The sequence below is a fragment of the Trichosurus vulpecula genome, chromosome 2 (assembly GCF_011100635.1).
Source record: "Trichosurus vulpecula isolate mTriVul1 chromosome 2, mTriVul1.pri, whole genome shotgun sequence".
In the NCBI taxonomy this organism is placed as follows: Eukaryota; Metazoa; Chordata; class Mammalia; order Diprotodontia; family Phalangeridae; genus Trichosurus; species Trichosurus vulpecula.
The window spans coordinates 54,913,768-54,940,297 of record NC_050574.1 but is presented as its reverse complement, the minus strand read 5'-3'; the positions used below and the strand labels follow the sequence as shown (position 1 = coordinate 54,940,297).

Here is a 26,530-nt window from a genome sequence, read left to right as displayed (position 1 = left end):
ACATCTGGGTTGTTTTTGTATTTTGTGTGTGTTGGGGGCAGGGTGGGGGGCGATGTCCCTTTGCCTGTTGTACCAGGCCCTGTGACTTTCCTTGGTCATTGCTGGTATTCCCATGGGGCAGGTAGAGGAGTCCAAAGGCTGTGGGAGCTTCCAGCCCTTGGGGATTTCTGAGGTGTTTTTTAAATTCCTGGGGAACCTTGAACTAATCACTCCCAGTCTCAAGGCCTTCATGAAATGTCAAAGGAGGCTCTTGGCTCAGATGGGGCCTGAGATCACTTCCCACTCTGGATCCTAAGGTCCTGGGTTGTATTCAAGAGACCCAGGTGGGGAGAGGCCATGTGCAGAGGCAGCGGCTGGTTTTCAACAGCACGGAAGCATCACCTAAAGCTCCCTGAGAGGATCCTGGGGCTGGGAATTCATGGCTCTGGGTCTCCTTCTCTCCCCTTCCATTTAGTCTGATGTACCTGGTTCTCTTTCCTGCCCACATGGTCCCCTCTCGCCATCATTGCCCCCACCCCCGCCCCTCACTTTACTCATGCTCTGCTCAGCTAACCAATCTCTTCTCTCTCTCTCTTTCCCTCCCACCCTCCCGCCCCGTGGGGTCCACAGGGCCCCGAATTCCAGGAATTCTTGCTGACAAAGTTGATAAATGCAGAATACGCCTGCTACAAGGCAGAAAAGTTTGCCAAACTGGAGGTGAGAGGCCTGTCTCCAGAAGTGTCCAGCCCCCAGTCTAAGCTAGGAAAGGAGGACGTGTGGGGGAGGGACGGGGGGGGGGGGTCAAGGAATCAGGACTGAGTGTGCTGGAAGGGACAGGCTTGTGTCAGGAAGGTGAGGGGAGGCCTGGTGCAAAAAGGATTTGAGATCAGGCAAGAAGAACAGCTTGATATATGCAGGAAAAGTCAAGGCTGGTCCTCCACCAGATCGTGAAGGTTGTCTTGGGAGCCCCCAGCCTCTTCTTTCAGGGTCCTGCTCTTCCTCCTCCTCCCTAGACCACACTCTCACCCTGCAATGAATCATATGACAAATCACTTCACAACTCTTTCCCAAGTCCTTCTGGTGTGCCCAGCCCTGTTCAAGCTATGGGAAGGGAAGACTTGACCTCAAGGGGCCAGGGGTCAGGGGCTAGCCGGCAAGAGGACTAGCTAGGGAGAAAGTAGGAGCGCAATATGAACCAAGGTTGGATGGATAATAACGGTGGTTCTCAGCAAAAGGGAGCCATTGCAGGTTCTTCAGTAGGGGAGTGACCCAATGATAATAACTTACGCTAATATAAAACCATATGAATTACAAGGCCCTTATCTCATCTGGGCCTCCTCATGTTAGCCCTGGGAGCCACACGTTCTTATCGCTCACTTTCTGATGAAGAATTCCAGACTCAGCAAGTTAAGGGGATGTGCCCAGGACCACACGGCAGTTTGTGGCAGAACTGGGCTCCTGACTCCAAAACCAAGGCATTTCCTGCTATACTACCCTGTGGAAGGACAGTCCAGACAGTAGACATCTCAACTCAGCGAACATTTATTAAGCACCAACTGTGTGCAAAATGTAAGGAAAGTGCATTTTCCAGGGATTTCCCCGGAGCTGGCTTTGGAATGCCTAGCTCCCCTGCGCCTTCCTGTTAAAACCTGATCCTGGAAAAGATTGGATAAATTTGTGGGCACCAAGGGCTTGTGAAGGGCTGGTAAAGCTTGGCAAACTCGAGTGTCTCTCCTAGGAGTATTTACATTTTTTTACTAGGGCAAAGGAAAGAAAAAAGAATGATACATGTCAAGTCAAGATCTGGGTTCAAATCCTCAGCCCACCTCCGTTTAAGTGAATCACCTTGGGCAGATTATTTAACTGCTCTGGGCCTGTTTCTTTATAGGTAAAATGATCAGGTCAGATTAGATGTTCTCTGGAGTCCCTCGTCCTGAGTGTGGAATCTCAAGCTTCAAGGAGTAAGGATGGGTAGGGGGAGCAGGAAGCCCACTCTGGCTCCCCCAGTTGGCTCCAGAGATGCCGTTAGTCTATCTGAAGAGGAAGAGTGTGTTCCCCCTCTGTACTCACCCCCCCACCATGACCCTACCCTGCCCATCCCCACAGGAGCGGACCAGAGCTGCCCTCCTGGAGACCCTCTATGAGGAGCTGCACATTCACAGCCAGTCCATGATGGGCCTGGGGGGAGATGATGACAAGATGGAGAATGGAGGAGGGGGTAGTGGCGGCTTCTTTGAGTCCTTCAAGGTAAAGAGCCTGGGGCTTGTGGGCAGGGCCTGGGAGACTGGGCTGGAGCCCTGGACTTGGGGTCAGAGCCTGGGGTTTGAGGTGGGGTCTATGGCTGGGGGTGGATCCTGTGGTTTGAGGGCAGGCCTATGTAGGGAGCTGAGCCTACCATTTCTGAGACTTGTGGCTTAGGAGCAGAAGCAGCCCGGTCCCTGCTCTTAGCGCCTGTCGGGGGAGGTATCATCCTCTGGGCCTTTCTCCTTTCTGTATGGGTGGAGGGGACTCAGCTTCCTTGCCTCCCCCCAACCCTAGGGCTCAGTACACCACCCCTTCCAGAGGCCTCTACCAAAGCCAATTCCTCTTGGGGCAGGAAGACTTTTAGGGCTAGGAGATGAGAAGACCCCATGGCTTTCTGGACCTGGCAGACTGTCTTAAGGCCCTTCCTTCTCTGCTGAGACAGGAGCTGAGGCCCATGGAGCCACTGAGTTCTGAAGCAAAGGACTAGGTTAACTGGGGATGATGGATGGAGGGAGGCAGAAGAGGAGAGGCATCAGGTTGGGAGCCTGTCTGAAATCCTAAACCTGGAGGTGGCTGAATCTCATGACCCTTCCTAGCAGGAACCTTGGGTTAAGAGTAGAAAGCCCTGGGTCCTAAGATTGGTTCTGACACTGTGTAATGCTGGACACTTGGCCTGTCTGGGCCAAGCTCAGTTCTCTCTTCCCTGAAGGTCGTAAGTACACTCAGCTCTGCCGCCCTCCCAGAAGGGTCTTGTGGGACACAAAGGAGATACAGAATGGGCCATGAACTAGTCTCACAGTGTGGTTGTTTTAGATAAGGACGCCCCAGCAGTCTGACATATAGCATTAATTTCTTGTCCCTGGGAATTCTTGGGGCCATTTCCCTGAACTTTTGGGGCTGGGGAGGAGGAAGAGGAGGAGGAGGAGGATAGATATGCCTTGGGTGACCCCCGGCCCAGCTCCTCAGCAGATGTTAGAGCCCAGTTCTGTGTCCGGATAAGGGGATTTGCCTCAATACCTCCGGGTCCTGCCCTGCTCCTGTTAGAATCATAGTGTCTGAAGAGATGGACAAGGGAGATAGGGCAGCTGGGCCTTTGCCTGAGATGTCAGCTTCTAGAACATTCAGGATCCTGGCCCCTCCCAGCCCTCATTCCACCTGGTTCCTCAGAGTGAGGAGAGCCCTTAGAACACAGAATGTCAGAGCTAGAAGGGTTAGAACCCAGAATGTCAGAGCTGGAAGGGCCCTTAGAACACAGGATGTCAGAGCTGGGAGGGGCCTTAGAACATGGAATGTCAGCTGGGAGGGCCTTAGAACATAGAATGTCAGAGCTGGGATGACTGTACCCAACCCCCTAATTTTTTAGAGGAAGACACTGAGTTCTGAGTTGAATGACTTACCCAAGGTCACATGGCAAAATTGGTGCCAGGACTAGCACCCAGCCTTTCCGGCTGCTGGTGCCGGGCTCTTTCTCCAGAGTCGCGGGTCATTCTGGTCTCTTTCTCCTTCACCCCCCAGAGTGGGGTGCTGGAGACCTGACGGCCCTGTCTCTCTGTCCCCAGCGTGTGATCCGAAGTCGCAGCCAGTCTATGGATGCCATGGGCCTCAGCAACAAAAAGGCAAACACAGTGTCCACCAGCCACAGCGGGAGCTTTGGCCCCAACAACCCAGACTTGGTGAAAGCAGCTGGCATAGTGAGTGTTCCCCCAGACATACACCTTCCTAGGCCCTTAGCACTCCCCTTTCCTCTTTTCACTGCCCTTCTTCCTTCCCATTTCTCCTCCTCCTCCTGCCTTCTCTCCACCTCTTTTTCCCCTCCTTCCCTGCTCCTCCCGGTTTTCCTTCATTCCTAGTCCCCTTCCCTCTCCCCTCTTCTTGCTCCCTCCCCTCCCCACTCCTCCCCTTTGCTTTTCTTTTCCTCCCTCCCCATCTCCCCTCTCCCTCTTCTCCCTCATCCTCCCTTTCCTTTCTTCTTCCTCCCTCCCCCTCCTCCCCTTCTGCCCTCCAGGCTGGGCTGCTGCTCCCTCTCACACCTCTTAATCCCTTCCCTGATCTCCCTCCTGCTCCCCATCAGGCTCCTTCACTGGCAGGTTTTCAGCTCTGGGCCTGTGTAGCCTATTCCCAATTGCAGGGAGTCGGGGGAGACGGAGAGGGCCCAGCAACCAGCAAGTGCAGATACTTTAGGACAGGGCATTGGGGATGTTCCCCCCACCCCTTACTCCTGATCCTCCCATGTGGTAGCTTCTTCCTTAATTCCAGAAAGCTGGGGCAGAGAAGTCCAGGCATCTTTTCCCAAGGGAGCATCCCGGGGCTACCCCACCTTTCCCCATCCTTCTAGCCCTCCCATCCCCTGTGTGCCCCTCCTGAAGGACCCTGGTCTCCACAACCATACTTTGGCACCATACCCATGCTCTTTGGCTTTGCCCACTGGGAGCCCCATCGTGAGGGGGTGGGAAGGAGGCTCCCACATTCCTTCAAGCTTTAAGGCCCGGACTGCTGCCCTCTTTCTCTGGCAACCCAAGGTCTGGGTGCCAGAGAAGCCTGCGGGTTTGGGTCCCTGGCCAGAGGGGAGGCACAGCCCTTTTCCTCCCACCCCTGAGGGCCCAGGGAATGGGGGCATTGGCCCAGACTTCTGGGATACCATTTCAAGAAGATGCTCTGCTTCATCCTGGCCCCGTCACCTTCCCAGCACCCCACACCCCCAGCTGCTTTGAGCCTTCCCCATGCTCAGCAAAAGCCCCTGTGAAGGGCCCTGGTCCAGCCCCCCATTAGCTGGGATGGGGGAGCCCCAGGGCACTGGGGCCAGGCCTGGGGGGCCCTTGGGGGCAGTAACCAAACCATATTTTGTTTTTGTTTTTTTGTTTTGTTTTGTTTCTGCATGATTTTCTTCTCTTCTCTTCTCTTCTCTTCTCTTCTCTTCTCTTCTCTTCTCTTCTCTTCTCTTCTCTTCTCTTCTCTTCTCTTCTCTTCTCTTCTCTTCTCTTCCCTTCCCTTCCCTTCCCTTCCCTTCCCTTTCATCTCTTCTCTCCTCTTCCCCCTCCTGTCTTCTCTTTTTCCCTTTACCTATTTCCCTTGCCCTCTTCTCTCTCTTTTTTTCTTCCCTTCCCTTCACTTCTCTTTTTCTTCTCTCCTGTTCTCTCCTCCCCCCTTTCTCCTCCTGTCTTCTTGCCTCTTTCTCCTTCTCTCCACCCCTCGGCTCTCTCTGTCTCTGCCCGCTTGCCAGTCATTGCTTGTCCCGGGGAAAAACTCCAGTAGATTCGGACGTCGGGGCAGCGCCATAGGCATAGGAACCGTAGAAGAGGTTGTGGTAACCGGTGCTGCCGCCACCTCCGCGGCCGGGCCGGCTGCTGGCTTTTGCATGTAGCTCTTGTTTGTGGGAGACGGAGGCTGTATTGGGGAGGGTCCCCCTGCCACCCTCTTCTTGCTGGTCTCCTGAGTGGTGGGTGAGGCTGACGCTCCCTCATTGCCAGGGTCTTCCAAGGTGAGCGGGATTGGGGCTGGCTCAGCGGGACACAACCCGGGCTGCCCCAACCCACCAGAGGTCCAGTCAGGGGCTTGGAAGAGAAGGCCGGACCGCTGGGGACAGGGGCTGGCATACTCTCTTGTTGGCTTTGTCTGGGCTCTGGTACCCGGGACTCCCAAACCAGCCAATGAACAGCATCCTGGGGACCAGCTCCCCCAATATTGCCTCCGGTTCTCCCTGGGACACACCGTGCCCTTGCCTGACCCTGTCCCTGCTGCCACCACCACCTGCTGCTCGCTGCTCCTGCCTCCCATCTTTCCAGAGCATGAACTGGCCCAGGCTCCAGTTCCCCCCAACTCTTGGCCCCTCTTTCCTCTTGCCTCTTCCCACTGTGTCCTGGGTGCTCCCTCCAGCATGGTATCTTTAGGAGCACTCCCAGGCAAGAGGGATGAGGGCTCCTGGGTGACTAATGAGAATGTCCTGGTGTGGGCAATGCTGGCAACTGTCCTAGGCCCAAGGTCCCTGCCCTTCACCCCCCACTCCCCAGGGCAGTGGTAGTGGCATGACTGTTTCCTGGGGCTCTAATGGGGTGTGTGTGTGTGTGTGTGTTGAGTGGGGAGAGGGCACGGCACTGATCCTCATTCTCCCTCAGCACGACTCTTGCACACATCTGCCTTGTCTGTCTGTCTGTCCATCAGCCCATCTGTCCTGCATCCCTCTGGCCAGGAAGTGCCGGGGAGCAGGGCTGGGGGCTGGGGGCTGGGGAAGAATGGGAGAGAGTGGAATTTGTTTTTCAGCTGCTGGGGCTGAGGCCTCTGCCTGCTACTGCCTGGAGGCTCCATGGAGGGGCTGGGCTGGTATGGGGCAGAGAGAAAGAAGGCACTGCCAACTCTCTCTTCCCCTATCTCCACCTTTGGGAGCTGGGGCCCACAGCTGTTGGGGCAGAGAGGGAAAAAGTGGTAATGGTGAGGGATGGGGGGACAGATTCAAAGTCCTCAACAGCTTTGCCCTCAATCATTGCGGGGCCCCCAAGCTTGGGTACTGAGCTCCCCATCCCACCGATCTATGAATTGACCTAAGGGCTCCTTGGCCTTTTTCTCTTTTAGCCCCAAAAGAGGACTAGGAATCAGAAGGCCTAGGTTCTAACCATTGTTCTGTCCTTCCTTTCTTTGAGTCTCAGTGTTCCTATCTGTAAAATTGTGTTCTGTAGCAGAGTGCCATTCAAGGGAAGTGAACGTGAAGTCAGGTTGGATCTGGCATCAGAACCCTCTGGTTCAAAACCCACTATTGCCACTTACTATCTCTTTAGCTTTGGGTAAATGGGTCCCAGTTTTCTCATTTCTAAAAAGAAGGGGTTTGAACCGAGTGGTCTCCGAGGACTGTCCCCGTGCCAGGATTCTTCGTGGTCCTTACATTCACTCTCTCCCTCTTTCGGAGAAGGGTTTGTCCAGGTCTCAGTCCCTTCCTCTCTTGGGGATGAGGAGGCTACCCCCCAAGGGTCCCTCCCTTTCAGAATGCCCCCAGAATCCCAGCCTCAGGAATGGCGGGGGGCCCTGGGGAGTCCTGGCCGTGGACTCTGTCAGTTTCACTTGCCAGTGTGGCCCAGGAGAATCTTTGATCTCTAGGAGAGGGGCCGTGGGCACGGGGAGGGCAGAGGGGAGGCCTGTTCGCTCTTGGATGCTCAGGCCGGCCCAGCCAGCGTTTGGGGAGCGCAGGGCAGACCCTGAGCCTGGGCTTCTCTCTGCAGTCACTGATTGTGCCGGGGAAGAGCCCCACCAGGAAGAAGTCGGGCCCCTTCAGCTCCCGACGGAGTAGTGCCATCGGCATTGAGAACATCCAGGAGGTACAGGAGAAGAGGTGGGTCCCAGGGCCTAGGGTGCCTCTTATCCTCTCTGCCTTTCTATATCGCCCATAGCGGCTCTCTCCTGCCTCCTGCCCTTCTCACCCCGCCACACCTCACGCCTCTCTTCTCTCTGCCTTCCTCTGCCTCTTGGAGCTCTGGATTTGGGGTCTGGAGCCCCAGGGTTCAAGTCTCCAGGTGACCTTGGCCAAGTCTCTTAATCTCTGTGCTTCAGTTTCCTCCTTTCTAAAATGGGGATATTTGTCTTTCTCACCTGATAGGGTTGGTGGGGGGTAAATAAATTATAAAGCATCTTATCAATGTGAGCCACTATCATTATCATCATTATCATTCCCTCCACCATTTCTTTGTTCTAGCTCCTCTCACTAGTACCTGCCAAAATTTCATCCTGGGATCCTAGGTTTAGAACTGGAAGAGTTCATGTAGTCCCACCCCAGCAGGGTTATCCCATCCTTATTTTATGGAGTCAGAGGAAACTAATATCAGAGAGGCTGAGACTTGCCCAAGGTCACACATAGAGGAGGCTGGATTTGAACCCAGGTCCTTTGCCTTGAAATCCATCACTCTATTGTACCTTCCTGTCTCCCCTTCTCCCTCCCTCCCCATTCTTCTCTCCCTCCACGGGCCCACCACACCTTCCTTCATCCTCCCAAAGGTATCTTCCAGGTGCTATAAGCTCTTAGTTCAGGGTCCACTGCTCCTACCCCCTCCCCAAACCTCAGAAGAGCCGAGGAGGAGGAGGGAGGTGAAGGTGCCTCGTGCTTTCACAGAGCCCCGCCCTCCCCTTCCCAACACCCCTTCTTATGGCCCCTCCTTTCCAGCCAGACACCGATTGAAGTGGGGGTGGTGCAGGGTGGGGCAGAGGGAAGCTCAAGAGTCCAGGGACCTCGGTTTGACTCAGGCGCTGGGTGTGGCCCTCATGGTTCTCCCTGTTCACATCACCCTTCCCCATACCAGACCCGATGCCGAGTCACCCCGCTGTCCCCGTGTTCCCCGAAGAGAGAGCCCGCCTGCTGGCCAGAAGACCCCAGACAGCGGCCATGTCTCCCAGGAGCCCAAGTCGGAGAATTCATCCAATCAAAGCTCCCCGGAGATGCCCACCACCAAAAACAGGTTGGTGCCCACACTCCCTCAGGAGCTGGCTCTCACAAAGCTGGGGTTCAAGTCTTCTTTGTAGAATGACAGAAGCTTAGCTCAGAAGCTGCGTAGTCTGCCTCCTTCCTGAGAAGCCGTGTCATCTCCAATCTACCCAACAAGACGGTCATTCAAACCTTTACTCAAAGACCTCAGTGAGGGAGAACCCACCACCTCCTGTTCTGCTTTCCAACGTCTGTGATTGTGAAGAAGCTTCTCCTTCCCTGGCGTTCCTGCCCTCTCTTCAGACTCCCCACCTGTTTGTTCCTGGTTCTGCCTCTGGGGCCGAACAGAAGAAGTCTGCTCCCCCCTCCTCACGTGAGAGCCACTTGGACCCTGGTCCTCATGGGGCTTCTCTCCTTCGAGTTAAACACCCCAGGCCCTTTAGCCAATTGTGGTATGACTTCCTGGCTTGGCAGAGTCCTTCGTAAACCCTACACCCCAACCTGATGCGCTGCTTCAGGTGTGGTCGGACCAAAGCGGAGGACACAGGGTCTGTCACTTTTTTTTGCCTCAAAGTCATATATCTCTGAAAGCAGCCCCAAATCACGCTAGCCTTTTTACCTGTCGACTCGTACTAAGCTTGTAGTCCATGAAAACTGGACCTTTTTTTAAAGTATTTTTTTTGAGACAGCGTTAAGTGACTTGCCCAGGGTCACACAGCTAGTAAGTATCTGAGGCTGGATTCGAACCCAGGTCCTTCTGACACCAGGGCCAGTGCTCCATGCTGCCCCTAAAACCAGATCTTTTTCAAGCTCTCTCCATCCTGTACTTTTTTCCCTGTTGAATTCCATCTTACTTTTTGTTGTTGTTAACCTGATTAATTGTGTCCAACTCTCCGTGTCCCCATATGGGGTTTCCTTGGCAAAGATACTGGAGTGGTTTGCCATTTCCTACTCCAGCTCATTTTACAAATGAGGAAACTGAGGCAAACAGGGTGAAGTGGCTTACTCAGGGTCACATGGCTAATAAGATCTGAGGCTGGATTTGAGCTCAGATCCTCCTAACTCCAGGACCGGTGTTCTATCCACTGCACCACCCAGATCCAGCCCAATGCTCTAAACCAGTGGTGTCAAACTCAGGTAGAACTAGGGGCCACTAAATTGTACACAATGATCCCTGCCAGCTACATATTAACTTAGTTTCAAATTTTAATATCTATGTTCTATTGTATTTTTATTTATTTTATTAACTGTTTCACATAAATTACATTGGAATCTGCTTCAGGCAGGAGTGTTGGGGAGTGTTGCAGCTCGTGTGTTCGAGGCCTGTGCCCTAACCTCTTAGGTTCTGTTAGGAGCCTGCCTCTGCTGTCCACCATTTCAGCCCTTCCTGCCGGCTTTGGGTCTCCCACCTGCCAGTTTGTTAAGCTTAACATCTCTGCCTTTAACGAGTTAGTAACAAAACTGTTCAAGTCGGGCACTCCATTGGCAACCTCATGTCAAGCAGACATCGAATCGTGATGCCTGCTCTTTGAATCTGGTCCTTCCGCTATTTGGGAATCTTTCTAAATTGTTATCATCTAGTCCACCTGTCCATAATAGGAGGTGGGATTTTGATTAAAAAAAGGCTTTATCTACAGCACTTCTCACATTTACTGTTTTCGTCACCTCTCTCTGACAAGGAAGGGAATTTTGAAATGAGGCCCTGGGGGCTCTTTGTCATCCCCCTCATCTTCCTAGTTACCATCCAGCTCTTGAATGATCTGTTCTAGGAAGTCAACATTATCCACCTAGATAGTTGGGAGGAGTGTGTTTTCTTCCTGTTTTAGAAAATCAGGATTCCTCCTTGGGGTCCTGTTGATTTTTCTACCTTGGGCACAGCATCCCATTGGCCCTCCCTAGTGAAAACTCCTCCTGAATCTTCCTGGTGTTTCAGAGTCCTGTGAGCAAGGGTCTGGATTACTATGGATTGGAACAGCTGTAGCTGTATTGGGGGTGGGGGAACTAAGATCTTTACCATTCTAGACTGGACCTCTGAAGGGTAGTACTCACTTTCTAAGTGTCCTTAGGTGCTCAAGGGGCTTAGGCAGAGATAGGAGGAAAAAAAGGAAATGTGAGGGTTTGGGAAGTAAGAGTTTGTGGGGCAGCTTGGTGGGGGAGGGGGTGGAGTCAAGGGTTACATCTGGGATCTGGTATGAGAGAATACTGAAAGTGCCACAATGTGCGTTGGCAGGGCAGAGATGGCCATCCAGAAGGCTGAGGCGCTCAAGGACTTCTCCCGATCATCCTCTAGTGCCAGCAGCTTTGCCAGCGTGGTAGAAGAGACAGAAGGTGCCAATGAGGATGACATGGGCATGGTAACCATGGGCATTTGGGCACTGCCCCCATGGGGAGGGGCTCATGTCCCAGGACAGATGTGTGCTTCAGTGTGTCTTTGGAGGGTCGGTGGGAATGGGTGTGTTCTGTATGTGCCCAGGAGAGTCCCCTGAGTTACTTGGGATAATCAGTGCAACCGAGAAATGCCCAGTGTGCTCCTAGGAGATGCTTAGTGGTGACCGGGGTGCTCTAGGTCAAGATAGGTGCATGCCCAGTGCCTAAAAGAGAAGGTCCTTGTGAACAGAGGTGTTCCCATACCTCTCAGTTACCAAGCCCTGTGCATTCATTCACCACAGCGTTTCTCATAGCCATTTCTTCTGCTGTCCCCACCACCCTCACCCTAGTATCACCTGCCTGGCCTGTTACAGGAGCCTCCTAAGGAGTCTTCCTGCCTCCCCTCCTCTACCCTGCCCTCTCCTTCTCTCCCCTCCTCTCTCCTCTCCTCCTCCCCTCTCCTCCCCTCCCCTCCCCCTCGTACTCTATCGACCTTGGTCATATACACTGGTGAGTGTAATGGTGTGTGTTGGTGCTTTCTCTCGATTAGGCTGTGAGCCTCAGGAGGGCAGCAGCCATCTCCTGTCTCAGCTGTCTGCCTTCCCCAATGCCATATAGATCCGACATCTTCTTTTCCCAGTTTCCTCACTTCTTCAGCCCTCAGTTTGCTATCTGTAATAGCTAATTTGTTATAAAGGTTCTTAAAGGTCTTAAAGGTTTGCAAAGCACCATATATAAATTATCTGATTATCTCATCTGTAAATGAAGGGCTTGGCCTAGGTGGTCTCTGAAGTCTCTTCAAGCTTTAAATCTATAATCCTAAGACTTTATTAACCTAGAGAACTCCCAGTAAGGAAAGTCCCTTTACCAAGGCAGACAGGCATCTGCTCTTCAACCTTGAGGCTCATGGAGTTGTCCAAGGTCCTGAGTAGTGAAGGGATTTGTCCACTGTCGCACAGCCAGAGGTGGGTCATGATGCCAGGAGTCTTCCTGGCTCTGAGACAGGCTCTCGATCCTCTGTGCCAGGCTGCCACTTACATTGAATATAGTCGACACTTAAGCAACATAGTTGACTTTTAAGCCAATGCTGGCCAGGCATGGTGACCCACACCTCTCATTCCTGCTTAAGGGAAAGATGAAGCTGGTGGATTGCATGAGCTCAGGTGTTCTGAGCTGCATTGGAGTAAGCCAGTTCCCTAAGCGAGCACCACCAGGTTACCAAAGAAGGGTCCAACCAGCCCAAGTCAGAATTGGAGCAGTTCAGAGTAATTGGGTTGGGCCTATGAGTTTCCCTGAATTTCTAGTCTGGGGGAAATGAGGAGACTCTGGAAAAGAAAAGAAAAAAGAGAAGAGAAGAGAAGAGACATGTGCTGAATGAATGAATTCTGAATGAATCGAATGAGAGATGTTCTTCTGGTTTCTGGGAGCATCTCCCTGTGACCATGAGACCCTTCATTGTGTAACTGGGAGACATTTGTACCAGCTGAGACTGGAGGAGTGTCTGAGGCCCTCTCCTTTTATGACTAAGAGATAATGGAGATCTGGAAACACAGTGCCTTTATCACTGGGATACCATGTGTGACTGAGAAGGAGAATTTAGTGGGTGAAAAGAGGGCTGAATTTAGTCAGAAAACCTGGGTTCAAACCTCCGTTCCATTGTTACTAGCTATGTGACCTGGGACACACTATTTCAACCTCCCTAAGGCTCAGTCTGGACAGCTAGGTAACATAGTGTATAGAGTGCCAGGTCTAGAGTCAGGGAGACTTGAGTTCAAATTTGGCCTCAGACATGTCCTTGCTGTGTGACCCTGGGCAAGTCACTTAACCCTGTTTGCCTCAGTTTCCTCATCTGTAAAATGAGCTGGAGAAGGAAATGGCAAACCCCTCTAGTATCTTTGCCAAGAAAACCCCAAAACGGGTCATGAAGAGTGGGACGTGACTGAAAACGACTAAACAGCAATAAAAGGACTCAGTCCTCCCATATGTAAGACAAGGATGTTAGACTAATAGATACCAGGGCTCCTTCAAGCTTTAAACCTCACCGCATCCATCTAACAGGGCGATGCCTGGTCTGGGCAGAGCTGGGAGTTAGGATCCAATCGACAGGTAGTTGTCTCCCTCTGCTGACCGCTGCTGGTAGAGCAGGCGATGCTGGGCCCATTTATTTCCCCAGCATTCCCCCAGCAAAGGTCAGGGTGGAGCCTAGGAGTGCAACTGTTGAACAACTGCTTCCTTCCATCTGTGACCCTCCAGGAAAGCATGTCCTCCTCTGGGATGCCAAACAAGAGAGACTCCTTCATCTACAGTACTTGGCTAGAGGACAGCATCAGTACTGCCAGTGGGGGAAGCTCATCAGGTACCACCCTACTCAGCCCTGTCCATCTCCACCCTCCCTGTGGTGGATAGGGACCTAGATGACCCGTGGTGGGGGAGGGGCGGAGCTGACCCATGGTGGTGATGGGGGGAACTCACTCTCCACAACAAACCCAGGGATCCCTGTCACTCCACCTTCCCCAGAGCGAGGCCCTACCTTGAGTCTTCATGGGTCTGGGGGGCCCAGGGCAGTGTCATGTGGTAGAAAGACTGCTGAATTTGGAGTCAGGAGACCTGAGTGTGAGTCTTTGCTCTGCTTCTCACTTAAATGTGTCAGAGAAATGTGTCAGAGATACTTGCTGTAAATCCCCCTGCCCCCAGTTTTCTGCTTTCCTTCTAATTCTGGTTGCATAGATTTTGTTTGTATAAAACTTTTAAATTTTATATAATCAAAAGTAGCCATTTTATATTTCATAATGCTCTCTATATCTTCTTTGGTCTTGATGTAGTGATCTTTTAAGGATCCTTTCAGCTCTCAAATCCCATGGCTTTATAACCAGCTAGGCTGGGTCATGAGACTGTCTTAGTGTCAGAGCAGTAGCCCCCCTTCCCATTGGCAATGACCACACTTCTGTACCTTCTTCTATCCCCTGCCCCCCACCCCAGGCCCCTCTCGGTCACCACAGCCAGATGCCAGGAAATCAGGGGACGCTACCTGTCCAGAGATTAAGATCCAGCTGGAGGCACCTGAGCAGCAGCAGCAGCAACACACACCCCATTTGGTGAGCCCCAGGGAGCCCTGGGAAGGGATAGCGATATTCTAGACTAGCCCATGGAGGGATGCCAAGGGTCTAGAATTTAAGCCAAGCCAGCACCACTTCTCACCCCAGGCCCAGAGTATTAGTTGGGGGCAGTCAGTGGATGGAGCTATAGTAGAGAATTTCCTTTGGGCCCCCCTTCTCTCCAGGCTCTCAGTGTATCCTTTCCCTACCCCCCAATACCTGATGGCAGATTACTAAGTGGAGGGGAGATTTCTCTGTGGATGTTCTAGAGGTCCTTGGGGATCTAGGACAAGGGGCTGGGCTCAGTGAGTGACCTGGAGTCTTCTTTTTCCCCTGCCTGCCATCTGTCCACCCTGCTGACATCCCTATATCTGTGTAGGGCTGCTAGCCCTCCCAGCCAGGCCTCCATGGATAGGACATCCCAGGTTAGTCTCTGCCCACAGGAGTAGGAGTGGGAGCGAGCAAATATGTGGAGGGTGGGACTGATTTGGGCTGTTCCTCTGGCACAGAACCTTCAGAGGTCATATGTGCCATGGAAAGCCCGATCCCTGGACGCAGAGGGTTTGCTTGGGCTCCCTATCCCCCCTGTCATTCAGGCCTTGCTGAGAGTGAGGTCCAGAGAAGGGGCCTCCCTGGAAACTGGCCAAGGGATCATCGGGCTTCACGGGCACGTTGCTGCCCAAGGTCCCCATCAGTTTTCTCCCCTGGTCACCCTCTCCTCTCCAAGCCCAGCCTGCTGCTTCACAAGACTCCTCCTTCAGGAGGCCCTGCCCTTCCTTCCCAAGGCCCTTTCTCCTCCTCTGCCTACAGACTCTTCGGCTGAAGCACAAGCTGAGATCGCTGCTGAGCAGAAATGGCAACTCTGCCCTTCTCACCACAGCCAGCCTGCTGGACTGGCCTCTTTGCCCTCTTTGTGCCCTCCCCTTGCCCAGGACCACAGCTCTGCAGGGCGGAGCCTCCTGGGTCTCAGGGTCAGGCCTGGGGGCTGGGGGCCCTCTGTGCCCCCTGAATGTGCAGGGGTCCTGTGAGCTGCCTGCCCCTGCCCAGGAAAGCTACGGGCATTGTGCCTGCCAAGGTGCACAGTGCCCACCCAGAGGGTTGGCAGCCTCGCCCAGGGCCCCTGGCACAGCCTGGACAGGTTGATGTCACAGCTTCCAGCCTGAGCCCTTGCCCTGCTTCCTCCCCACCCCCTACACCTTCTACCCCCTGGGGATGACCTGGATCCCTGCCCAACTCAGAAGAAACTAGGCTGGCACCTTTCTGGGCTGGGCACCTTCTGGGGCATCTCAAAAGCAAGGATCACTGTACACAGCTGCTCCTGCCAGGGTTCCAAACAGCCAGGGAGCTGGCAGGATGCTCTGGTGGAGTGGAAGAAGCCTTGGGTCAGGGTCTAGTCCCAGCCTTCGTCCTGCTCTCTCCTACCCACGTGAGCCAAGTCATCTCTCTCTTCAAGCCTCAGTCTCTTCCTTGGTAAAATGAGGGGTGGGGATGGACTCCATGGTCCTTTAGGTCTTTTCCAGTTCCAAAATTCTGCCATCCTCTGAGCCTGCTTAGGCAGGAAACTGAGTTTCTAGCTGGCCATCCTTCCTGTCCCCTTCCTTCCTGAGTCATACCCAGAGCAGGTGCCCCCTCCCCCCCTCCATCCAGGACCGCAGGCTGCCCAATCTTGCCCATTATTGACGCACCAGGCTGTCAGTCAGGGGCCTCTACCTCGTGGGCCCTGTTCAGGCCACCAGGTTGAGGGGAGCCGAATTAGGTGTACTCACTGGGCCACCTTCCCCAGACCCCCACTCCCCTGCTTTAGTCCCTGCCCGCTTTCTGTCCTTCCCCACTTCTGCCCCAACAGGGTCCCTGCTCAGTCACTGCCCACGGCTGAGAGACTGGCACCATTGCTCACTGAAGGAATCAGCCGGCCCACCTTGTTAACATACCCACCACCGAGACTCCAGGCATCTAGCTTCACTTTCCCACCCTATCACTCTCCCCAGTCCCATATCTCTGGAGTCTCCCAGTACATCCCGGGAAGTGGGCAGGCTGACACCCCGCCCCCTGCCCCATGATGGCTGGCAGGACAGAGCCAAGGCTGTGAATACTTGGCCCAGGAAGGCTGGCACCCTGTGCTACCTGTGGTCGGTGGCACCCACAGTTTGGGGAAATGGGGGGGGGAGGTTCCCCTTTCCTCCTCAGTCCACTCCCCTGGCCCCTGGAGGCTTCTGGGAGTTGGGACGATGGGGGAACTACTGTACGTCCATGTTGTGTGTGTTTGTCTGTGTTTTTTAAGGCCTCAGGCCCCAGGGCCTGATGCCCAAGCCAAGCACTTGTTTCTGAGACCGCGGTTGTGTGTGTATCAGTGACAGGTGTACAAAATAAAGTTATATTTATCACTATTGTAACCTGAGCCTGGTTTAACCCTTCACCTTCATGTCGCTGAGATGGAGGGACTGGAGATAGAAAGGGCATGTATTGAATCGGTCCAGTGGATTTGGAGTCAAAACGGAGGTAGAATTCCATCAAGCCGAGTCCTGGCTGGGTCACTAAGAAGTCCCTCCCCCTCCGACCTCAGTTACCTCTTCAGTTAAGGGAAGGATTGGACGAATGACAATAATTAGCATTCAGGTAGTACTTTTGAGCATTGTGAATCATTTATTAAACACCTACTATGTGCCAAGAGCCCTGCTGGGTGCTGGGGATAGGAAAATAGTAGAAAGGAAATAGTCTGTCCTCCCTCAGGGAGCTTCCTTCTAAGAAAAAGACATCACCTGGAAGGGAGCTGGAAAGCAGGGGCCTGGGGGAGATAGGGGTCTAAGGTCCTTAGAGTCAGAAGTAGAGGGAAGCAGGGTGGCGCCTGGGGCTTCTGGGAGCAAGTCCCTGGTGCGTGGGAGAAGGGGACCCCTAGGGCCAGCTGGGGTACCGTGGTGAGGGCCGGAGAGGGAGGAAGAGGGAGAAGAAGGCTCAGGACAGAGCTCATGGTCTGGAGGTGGGCTGTGGAGGAGGAGTGTCCAGACAGGTAGAAGGAGAACCAGGAGAAAACTCACAGAATCCCAATGAGGAGAGAGCATCAGCAGTGCCAAGTGCTGCAGAGACGGAGGAAAACAAAGCATGAGATGTGGCAAATTCACATTTGTAGGCCACTTAAAAGTCTGAAAGCACCCTCACATTTGAGCCTCACAACACTGAACCAAGTACTAACAGCTATAACTAATCCCATTTTACATATGAAGAAAAGGTTTCAGAGAGTTAGTGACTTGTCCGTGGTCGTGGTTTGTCCTTTGTTCTCCAAGAGGAGACTTGCAATTGACTTTGACTTGAGTGAGGGAGCGCTGTGCAAAGTCACCAGCCTCACTTTCTCCTCTGGAGCCATCTTGGTCCCATGGCCAGATATCTATCAGGACAACTGGAAATGTCTATGGTCACACAGCTAGGAATTGTTAAAGGTAGGATTGGAACCCAGGTCTTCCTGATTGCATGATGAGGCAGATAGGTGGCTCAGTGGACAGAACACTGGGCCTAGAGTTAGGGAGACCTGAATTCAAATCCGGCCTTAGCCACTTACTAGCTGTGTGACCCTGGGCAAGTCACTTAACCTTGTTTGCCTCTGTTTCCTCACATGTAAAATGAGCTGGAGAAGGAAATGGCAAACCACTGCAGTATCTTTGCCAAGAAAACCCCGTGGATGGTATTGGCTTGATATTGGCACTGACCATGAGATGGTCCAGGGGGTCATGAACAACATCTTGCTGATTCCAAGGACAACAGTACTTCCTCCACAATGTCTAAGGTCCCCTGTAGTTCTAAAATCTCCTGGAAATTGGGAAGGGCATGGGGGGAGTAGAGCATGGCCCAGACGTGCAGGGGACAGGTCTTTTTTTTTTTAATAAATTTATTTTCTTATTTTTAGTTTACAACATTCTGTTCCACAGGTTTTTGGGTTTCAAATTTTCTCTCCCTCCCTCTCCTCCTCCTTCCCTCCGAGACGGCATGGAATCCAATGTAGCTGCTATATTTACCTTCGCATTGAACTAATTTACGTAATAGTCCAGTTGTAAAGAAGAATTCTTTCTTTTTAGAAGTACATTAAGTCCTCTGTCCCAGCTTCAAGACATCTTCAGCTTTGGAAACAAGCTCCCTATTCTGTGTCCACTCTGGCATCCCCACTCGCCTCCAAGAGCTTGGGTCAGGGGCACTTCTTAGGGTCGAGGGAGGTGGCATCAAGGACCTGTGAGAGAAAACGCACTGTGCCCCAAGCCTGCGGGCCAAGCTTGTCACCACCCTGCCTCCAGTATTTACGGAGGCGTGCTGAATTTTCCCCTTGGTGCCACCAGGTGGCGCCAAGGACCTGCAGAAGAGGGATGCTAGAGCAAGACTGAGCTAGACCCTGGGGCTGATGGAGAGAGACTCCCTGTTCCCTTCCATCTCTGTTCCTTCCCCCTGAGAGCTCTGCTGTCCCTGCCTCCCCAAGTCAGGGGACCCCTTCCTTCTGCTGATGATCTGATTTTTATATATCTCTATTTTTATCTTCTATCTATCCATCCATCCATCCACCCATCTGTCCATCCATCCATCTCTGTCTGGCTGTCTTTCCATTAATCAGCTTATCTATGTCCATGTCTGTCTGTCCTGTTTGTCTATCCGTCCATCCATTCATCTATAACTGTCTATGCACACATGTATGTATGTGTGTATATACACATGCATACACACATATATATGTGTGTGTATATATATGTATGGATATATACATATCTTATTTGTACATAGTTTGCATGTTGTCTTCCCACTAGACTGAGTTCCTTGTGAGCAGGCTTACTAGCTGTGTGTCTGCCTCAGTTTCCTCATCTGTAAAATGAGCAGGAGAAGGAAATGGCAAACCACTGCAGTATCTTTGTCAAGAAAACCCCATGGATGGTATTGGCTTAGATATTGGCACTGACCATGAGATGGTCCAGGGGGTCATGAACAACATCTTGCTGATTCCAAGGACAACAGTACTTCCTCCACAATGTCTAAGGTCCCCTGTAGTTCTAAAATCTCATGGAAATTGGGAAGGGTGTGAGGGGAACAGAGCATGGCCCAAACATGTCTCTGCCTTTCTTTGTGTCCCTGGTGCTTAGCCCAGAGCTTGGCACATAGTAGGCACTTAATAAATGCCCATTGACTGACTGACTGACCCTAGGACCTTCCTAAGGAGCCTCTCTCTCCTGGTCTTGAGAGTGAGGGACCAATTGACAGTCATCAATTATACAAACATCTATTAAGTGCTTATATACTTATAAAAGTAGGAGGTAGCTGGCTAAGAAATGGGATTCTAAGACAAAAAGCCAATCAGGCCTACCCTCCAGCAGCTTACAGTCAACTGGGGATGACATAATATGTGCCCAGAAAAATACATTCAAGGTGGGCTTGAGGAGAAAGAGAGCACTAACTGGGGGAAGGGAATGAATCAGGAAAAGCCGAGGCTTTTGGTGAGGGGAGGGGAGGGCAATGGGGTTAAGTGGCTTGCTCAGGGTCATACAGTAGTAAGTGTCTGAGGCCAGATTTGAACTCAGGACTGGTGCTCTATCCACTGTGCCACCAGCTGCCCAGAAAAGCAGTCTTGAAAGGAGATTTTTGAGAGCCCAAAGGGAGAGGGGAGGGTGTGCCAGTCATGGGGAGTGGGGGGCTTGTGCAAGTGTAAGAGATGGCGGAGACGATAGTTGGTTTGACTATCATGCTGTGTGTGTGAGGGGAACAATGCAGAAGAAATGAAGAAACAAATTCTAGAGTCAGATGACCTTAGGAGAGTTTGTGTTTTCTCCTAGAGCAAAGGTTCTTAACCTGTTTTCTGTATTTCTTGGACCCCTTTGGCAGGCTGGTGAAACCTATGGATCTCTTCTCAGAGTGGTGTTTTTAAATGCATGCAATAAAATATATAAGATTACAAAGGAGACCAATTATGTTGAAGTAACAGTTATCCACAGATTTTTAAAAGTGAATTAATAGATCCCAAGAACCCCTGTCCTTGAAGTGGTAGGGAGCCATTGATGGTTTATGGGTGGGGAAAGGTGAGGCCTGTCTTTTGGAAGATATTTTGAGCAGCTGTGAGGAGGAGGGATTGGAGAGGGGAGAGACTAGAGGCAAGAAAACTTATTAGGAAGCTATTACAAAAGCCTTGGTGAGAGGCAGTGAGACCTTGATGAGTCCTAGACTAGCATGTTGGCCCTGTGAATGGAGACAAGACAGATTCAGGAGATGTTGAAGAAGGTGTGAAGAGACTTGGCAAATGTTGTAATTTGGAGGGTTCTAGGAGAGGGAAGGGGGGAAGGAGGGACTATAGGGTTAGGAGTGACTGGGGGCTTGGTGCTTCCCTCAACAGAAATAGGGTAGTTTACAGGAGGGATCATTTTATGGGGAAAGATGAATTCTGTTTGGGGGGCATGCTGAGTTTGAGTTGCCTACAAGATATCCATGTGGCTGTATCTGTCAGGCAGGTGATGATACCCAAATGCGGCTTAGGGGTAGAAACTGAAACTAGAGATCAAGGTTTGGGGTCATCTGGGCAGAGAGAATAACTGAACCTGTGCAGGGGAGAGCTGGATTCCTAAGGGGAGAAGGGGGCCCAGGATGGAGGTCCAAGGGCCACCCAGGCTCGGGCAGTGGGATGTGAGTAGTGAATCAGCAAAACAGATTGGGGTGGAATGACCTAGCAGGCAGGAGGGGAATCAGAAAACAGATCTATGGAGGAAACCAAGGGAAGAGATGGTGTCTGAGCAGCAAGAGTCGTTAACCATGACAAAAGCAGTGGAGAGGTGCAGGAGGAGAAAGACTGAAAAAGAGCCATTGGACTTGGCCGTTAAGAGACAGCCATGGAGAGCAGCTTCAGCTGAGTGTTGGAGTCTGGAAATCAGCTCACTGCGGGGGTGAGAAGGGACTGGAGGGTAAGGCAGGAAAGGGAGTTTGGAAGGGAGGGAGAAGAGATCTGGGACAACCACTATGTTGCCAAGGTGATTTTTCTGAAGTGTGGGACTGGTCCTGTTATTTCTCCTGCTCGATGAACTCCAGTAGCTCCCCATTACTTCTAGAATCAATTATAAACTGACTCCTTTGACATTTAAGACTCTTCACAGCCTGGTCCCTTCCTACCTTTCCAGTCTTCTTCCATTGGATTCCCCTCCATGCATTCTAATGTCTCCTTGCAATTCCTCAAACATGGCGCCTCTCTCCTCTCCATGTATTTGCACGGACTGTTCTGCATCCTAGAGTGCTTCACCCACTCCCCTCTGCCCTTTAATTGCCCTGACTTCCTTCAAATCTCCCCTTTTGCAGGTGGCCTCTCCTGGCCCTCCCAGCTGCTAGAGCCTTTCCCATTCAGATCGCCTTCATACAAGTAGGTAACTTGGATGTGCCTGGTTGGTTACATCTTGTGTCCACCATTAGAACATGAGTTCTTTGACAACCAGGACCCTCTTTCTGCCTTTTGCATCATTAGTGCTTGGCTTGGCCCTTGGCATGTAGCTGGGGACAATAGGGGAGAGCAGATAGGTGGAAAGGATGGGGGAAACCTGAGTTTGTAGTGGGGAGGGGCACGAGAGAAGGAGCAGTCTACACTGGAAGGGGCACCCAAGGCCCTGGTGTCTTCTGGAGATAGAGACAGGTTTCTTAGAGGACCAGAAGAGAGATAGAGAGAGATTAGCTCTAGGATGAAGGGGACTTAGCTGGTAATAGGGCAGGGTTACCAGAAGGCAAGATGGAAATGGAAGGAAGAGGAGGAGGGGGGCTCTGGAGGGGCAGGGATGAGAGTGGGGGCAGGAAGCAGGGGAAAGGCTTTTCTGCCCAGCAGACAGTAGCAGACCGCCTGGGAGGGTGGCCACTATAGGATGGGGGAGCAGCCAGCTGACCCCTGGAACTACAGGATCCCAAAATGCAAAAGACCAGAGGAAGAAGGAAAGAGCTCAGAAAGGTGGAGGCCCATTGTTCAGGAAGAAAGAGACCCCAGCATAAAGGCAGGGCGGTTTAATAGATAGATAGATAGCTGGAGAATATAGGTTACCATACATGACAATAACAGCTAGCATTTACATAATGTCTTAAAGTTTGCAAAACATTTTCTCATCTCATTTGATCCTCACAAAAATCTTAGGAAGTAGGTGTTTTTACTATCCCTATTTTTCAGATGAAGAAACTGAGGCTGAGAAAGGTTAAATGACTTTCCCAGGATCATACAGATAAGGAAACTGAGGCTGAGAAGCGAAGGGATTGGCCCAAGCTCACACAGCTGGTAAATGTCTGAGGGAGGATTAGAACAGAGGGCTTTCTTACTCTTGTTCCAGTACTCCATCTATTATTAAGGAAGAAAGGATGGAGGGAAGGAAGGGAAGGAAGGAAAGGAAGAAGGAAGGAAGGAAAGAAGAAGGAAGGATAGAGAAAGCAAAGAAGGAAGGAAAGAAGAAGGAAGGGTAGAGAAAGGAAGGAAGACAAGGGAAGAAGGAAGGAAAGAAGAAGGAAAGAGAAAGCAAAGAAGGAAGGAAAGGAGAAGGAAGGATAGAAAAAGGAAGGAAGACAAGGGAAGAAGGAAGGAAAGAAGGAAGGAAGAATGAACAAGGAAGAAAGGAAAAAAGAGGAAGGAAGGAAAATAGATGGACAGATGGATGGATGGATGGATAGACAGATGGATGGATGGACAGATGAATGGACAGAGCATTTATTAAGTGCTAACTCTGTGCCAGGCACTATGTTAAATGCTGGAGTTACAATACAAGAAAGTAAGACAGTCCCTGTCCTCACGAAGCTTACTTTCTAATGGGGGAGGACAATTAATAAATAGACTTGGAAGGCTGGAAGTGAAGAGGATGGCAGGGGCAATGGTCAGGTAACAAAGAAGGAAAGGGTTTGGAAAGAGTGTCTAGAAGAGCTTGAGGTGAACCTTGGCTGGGGTCCTTCCTAAAATGGTGGTCCTGTGGCAGGAGTCATCAACCAGGAGAGGAAGGCTAACTTAGGTCAGCAACCTCTTCGGAGTGGCCACAGGGCAGCCGAGGAGAAGGAGAATGAATCTGGAGTGAGAGTCCAGGAATGAGAGGGAAGAAGCCTGGCTTTGGAGTTGAGAAATGTGGGTTCCAGTCTTTGTCATTTACTGGTGGTGTGAGTTTCATGGACAAATCACATCACCTCTCAGCCTCAGTTTCCCTTTCTATCAAATGGGTGCCTCTAACCTCCTGGGGTGGCTGTGGGGATCCAAGGCAATAGTCTTTGTTCCTGAGAAGCCACTATAAAGGCAAACTGCTATTATTAGAAGCTCCTGTGTGGTCACCCCAGACTCCTTAGGCAGGCCTGGGGGAGTGGGAGGGACCCTGTCTTGCTCTCCTGGGACAGGTCACTCTGACCTGGAGCTGTGCCCTGGCAGCTTCTTTGGCTTAGCCACTCCCTACTGGCCAGAGATATTCCTCGGAGGTGGGTGACTAGGGGGGAGGTGGGAGCCAAAGCCAATTGTGGATACCTATGGTATGTCTTGCAATCTGGTTAGGGGTGATCCCAGCCTGGCTGTGAGGGGCACCCAGCCTTGGCTTGGGCTACCCCCAGTCTCATGACTCCTCCTGCACACATAGGCCCTCATGTCTTCCACCAGGATTAGGGGAAGGGTGAAAAAGAAGACAGATATCTCCATTTCCTGCTTCCCTTTGGCCTCCTCCCTGTTCACCATCCATGGGATGGCACTGTCCACCCACTGGGATATGCTTAGAATCATAGAACACTGAGCTAGAAGAGACCAGAGGGGACTTATCTAGTCTTATCCCTTCATGTTACAGATCGGGAAACTGAGACCCAGTTTGGGAAGAGCTTTGCCTAATCACATAATGAAGTGGTAGAATTGTGAACTGAAGAGGGTGCACTGGATGAGCTCTGAACTATGCCCCTGTGACCCTGTTTGCAATCCACTGTGGCCAGGGATCAATAGGCTTCCAGAAATGTTAATGCCTTCCCCATAGGTTGATTGCCCAATCTCCCCTTCAGGGCAGAGCTACAGTTCCAGTCATTTCTTCAGTGAGAGCCTAGCTTTCTGTTTCTGTTTCTGAGAGCCAGCCCTCTGTTTACCAATACGTAATAAAATAGCTAGGAATAGGAACCAGACCTGGGATTTCATAGCTAATTCCCAGGTGAGAAATCTCCCACTACTAATGCAGGTCAGCCCTTTCTCTGCAATGTCTAGTTTTAGAGGGATGCCTAAAGTCTCCCTTTGAACCAATAACCCTTTTCCTAGACCCTAGCTGACCAGAGACACTACCCATCCCAGTCTGGTGACAACCAAGTAAGGGACTGTCAGGATATCTAGGTCAGTGTGTTCTGGCCTACACTCAAAGTTGGGCTGTGTACACATCATCTTGCAGCTTGTTGGTACCTGCTTGCTCTAAAGCCAAGAACCTGCTGCTATCTATGAATCCACCGCTGGCAATCGAGGTTCCTAGTGACCAATGTCCTCTGGGTACGAGGCTGTCCTCAAGCTATCCAAATGTGATCTTGAATAAAGGGCTTGGGTAGACCAGTAGAGGATGCCATGAATTCTGAGTATTCTGGGCAATAGTTCTCAGCAGTGGACCTGAGCACAGCCAATATGCCCACGTCTCCATGGCAGAAGAGGACAAGGAGAAGATGGTGTTCCTCTATCCAGTGAGATTTTACTGATCAGAACCCATGTCCCAAGAGATTTCTGTATCCCCCTTTACAGAGGTTCAGGGAATTCTTAGTTGGGAATATAATCTATTTAGTTAATCTGGATGATTTCCGTAATTTTAGCAAAATATTATTGGGTCTTTTTGGTGTTGCTACCGAAGGAGGTGGCCTTGATCTCTGAACCTGACCCTCTTTGTCCTTCTTGGAACTTCCATCTTCTAAGGTCTCTTCTGCTGTCAACTAGGTGAACAGTATTCCAGCAGACCTGGTTTGAACCTCTTTGGAGAGGCTGGTATGGTCTGGATTGGTCTCTAGTTCAGTCTTAATGGCTTGGCCCAAAAAATGTTGTTTGGCCCCACATGGAGCTGGTATTTTAGCCTGAGGTCTTGATCCATCCATATGATCTGCCTCTAGCCCCTGGACCAACCACCTCATTTCTGAGCAGCTGGAGGGGAGGGTCATCTCCAGTGCTCATGTGGTGACAGGTATGTCAAGAGCCCATAGTCATGCAGAGACCCATTGATCACTTGGGTTTGCCTAGGGTAGTTCATGTACTTCCTAACCCCTGTCCCATTCGTGTTGGGTCTTTGTAGTAGGCTCTGAAAAGCCTGTGCACAAAGCCAAAGACCTTCTGCCTGACGCAGTTGCCTTCTGTGCTCTCAAGGTAATCCAGCCCCCTCGGCTGTGTGGGCACTGCAACCACAGGGCCTGCCCCTCCATCAAAGGCATCAAATCTCCTGGGCCTCTTTAACAATCTGCTATGTTTTTCTGCACCAGGCCTAGCCACTGCTCCTCTGATAGGAGTAACATGTTGGAACGAAGCCTCAAAGGCTTTGCTAGTGAAAGATACACCTCCTTGAAAGTAAATCTAAGTTATTGTAAGACCATGCAAGACTGTAGCGATAGCCTGTCTCAAAGCCAAACCTATGGACTAAGGGCCCTCCCAGTTCTGACACCCTGTGTTCTAAGGGTCCTCTGAGCTCTGACATTCTATGTTCTAAGGGTCCTCCCAGTTCTGACATCCTGTGTTCTAAGGCTCCTCCCAGCTGTGATATTCTCTGTTCTAAGGGCCCTCCCAGGTTTCCCATTCTGTATTCTAAGGCCCCTCCCGGCTCTGACATCCTGTGTTCTAAGACCCCTCCCAGCTCTGACATTCTCTGTTCTAAGACCACTCCCAGCTCTGACATTCTGTGTTCTAAGGGCCCTCCTACCTCTGACATTTTATGCTCTAAGGCCTCTTCTGACATTCTGTGTTCTGAAGTCACTCCCAGCCTTTAAACACCATGTTCTAATGTCCTTTTTGATGCTAACACTGTGTTCTAAGGTCTCTTCCATTCTGACAGTCTAGGTTCTAGGGACTCTTCCAACTCTGACACTGATGTTTAAGGGTTCTCCCTGCTTTGGCATTACTGATAGCAATGAATTTACCCCCTCACCCTAAAGTAGACTTTTTCTGGGTATCCCTCTGGGTGTCCTGAGTAAGTCCATGATCTCATGGCTCACACAAGGCAGAAGCTGCTTTATCCTCCTTCATGAATGCTTTTCTCAATTCCACGCACCCTCTTCCCCCCAAAAATCTACAGCAGCATGCAAAATTCCTCCCATGGTGCTTCCATCACAGTAAAGAGCCAGAGATGATCTCTGCCCATCATTGTCTACGTGCTGCCCTTTCCCTGGTCCTCAATAACTGGGAAGAAACAACACACGGTTGTACAGTGTCCAACAGCCCCTCATCCATCTTGTACTTGTAGGGGTCTGCCCTTAATCAAGGGAACCAACACCACCCCCTTCCCCCAAATAAACT

General features: G+C 51.5%; 1 protein-coding gene across 2 annotated transcripts in view; it reads left to right on the top strand.

Annotated features, from left to right (window-relative positions):
• LOC118839196 (RAP1 GTPase activating protein) overlaps positions 1-16,482 on the top strand; it is an 85,844-nt gene extending 69,362 nt beyond the window's left edge. Inside the window, exons 15-25 of one of the 2 annotated variants that reach the window (XM_036746653.1) lie at positions 610-696; positions 2,086-2,226; positions 3,783-3,914; positions 5,444-5,521; positions 7,431-7,540; positions 8,502-8,657; positions 10,854-10,977; positions 13,244-13,346; positions 13,970-14,085; positions 14,465-14,510; positions 14,871-16,482. In XM_036746653.1, the coding sequence (XP_036602548.1) occupies positions 610-696; positions 2,086-2,226; positions 3,783-3,914; positions 5,444-5,521; positions 7,431-7,540; positions 8,502-8,657; positions 10,854-10,977; positions 13,244-13,346; positions 13,970-14,085; positions 14,465-14,473 (1,056 nt within the window). In that variant the 3' untranslated portion in view covers positions 14,474-14,510; positions 14,871-16,482. The remainder of the gene's footprint in view (positions 1-609; positions 697-2,085; positions 2,227-3,782; positions 3,915-5,443; positions 5,522-7,430; positions 7,541-8,501; positions 8,658-10,853; positions 10,978-13,243; positions 13,347-13,969; positions 14,086-14,464; positions 14,511-14,870) is intronic. The other variant, XM_036746652.1, reaches the window with a different exon arrangement.
• Positions 16,483-26,530: the final 10,048 nt, after the last annotated feature.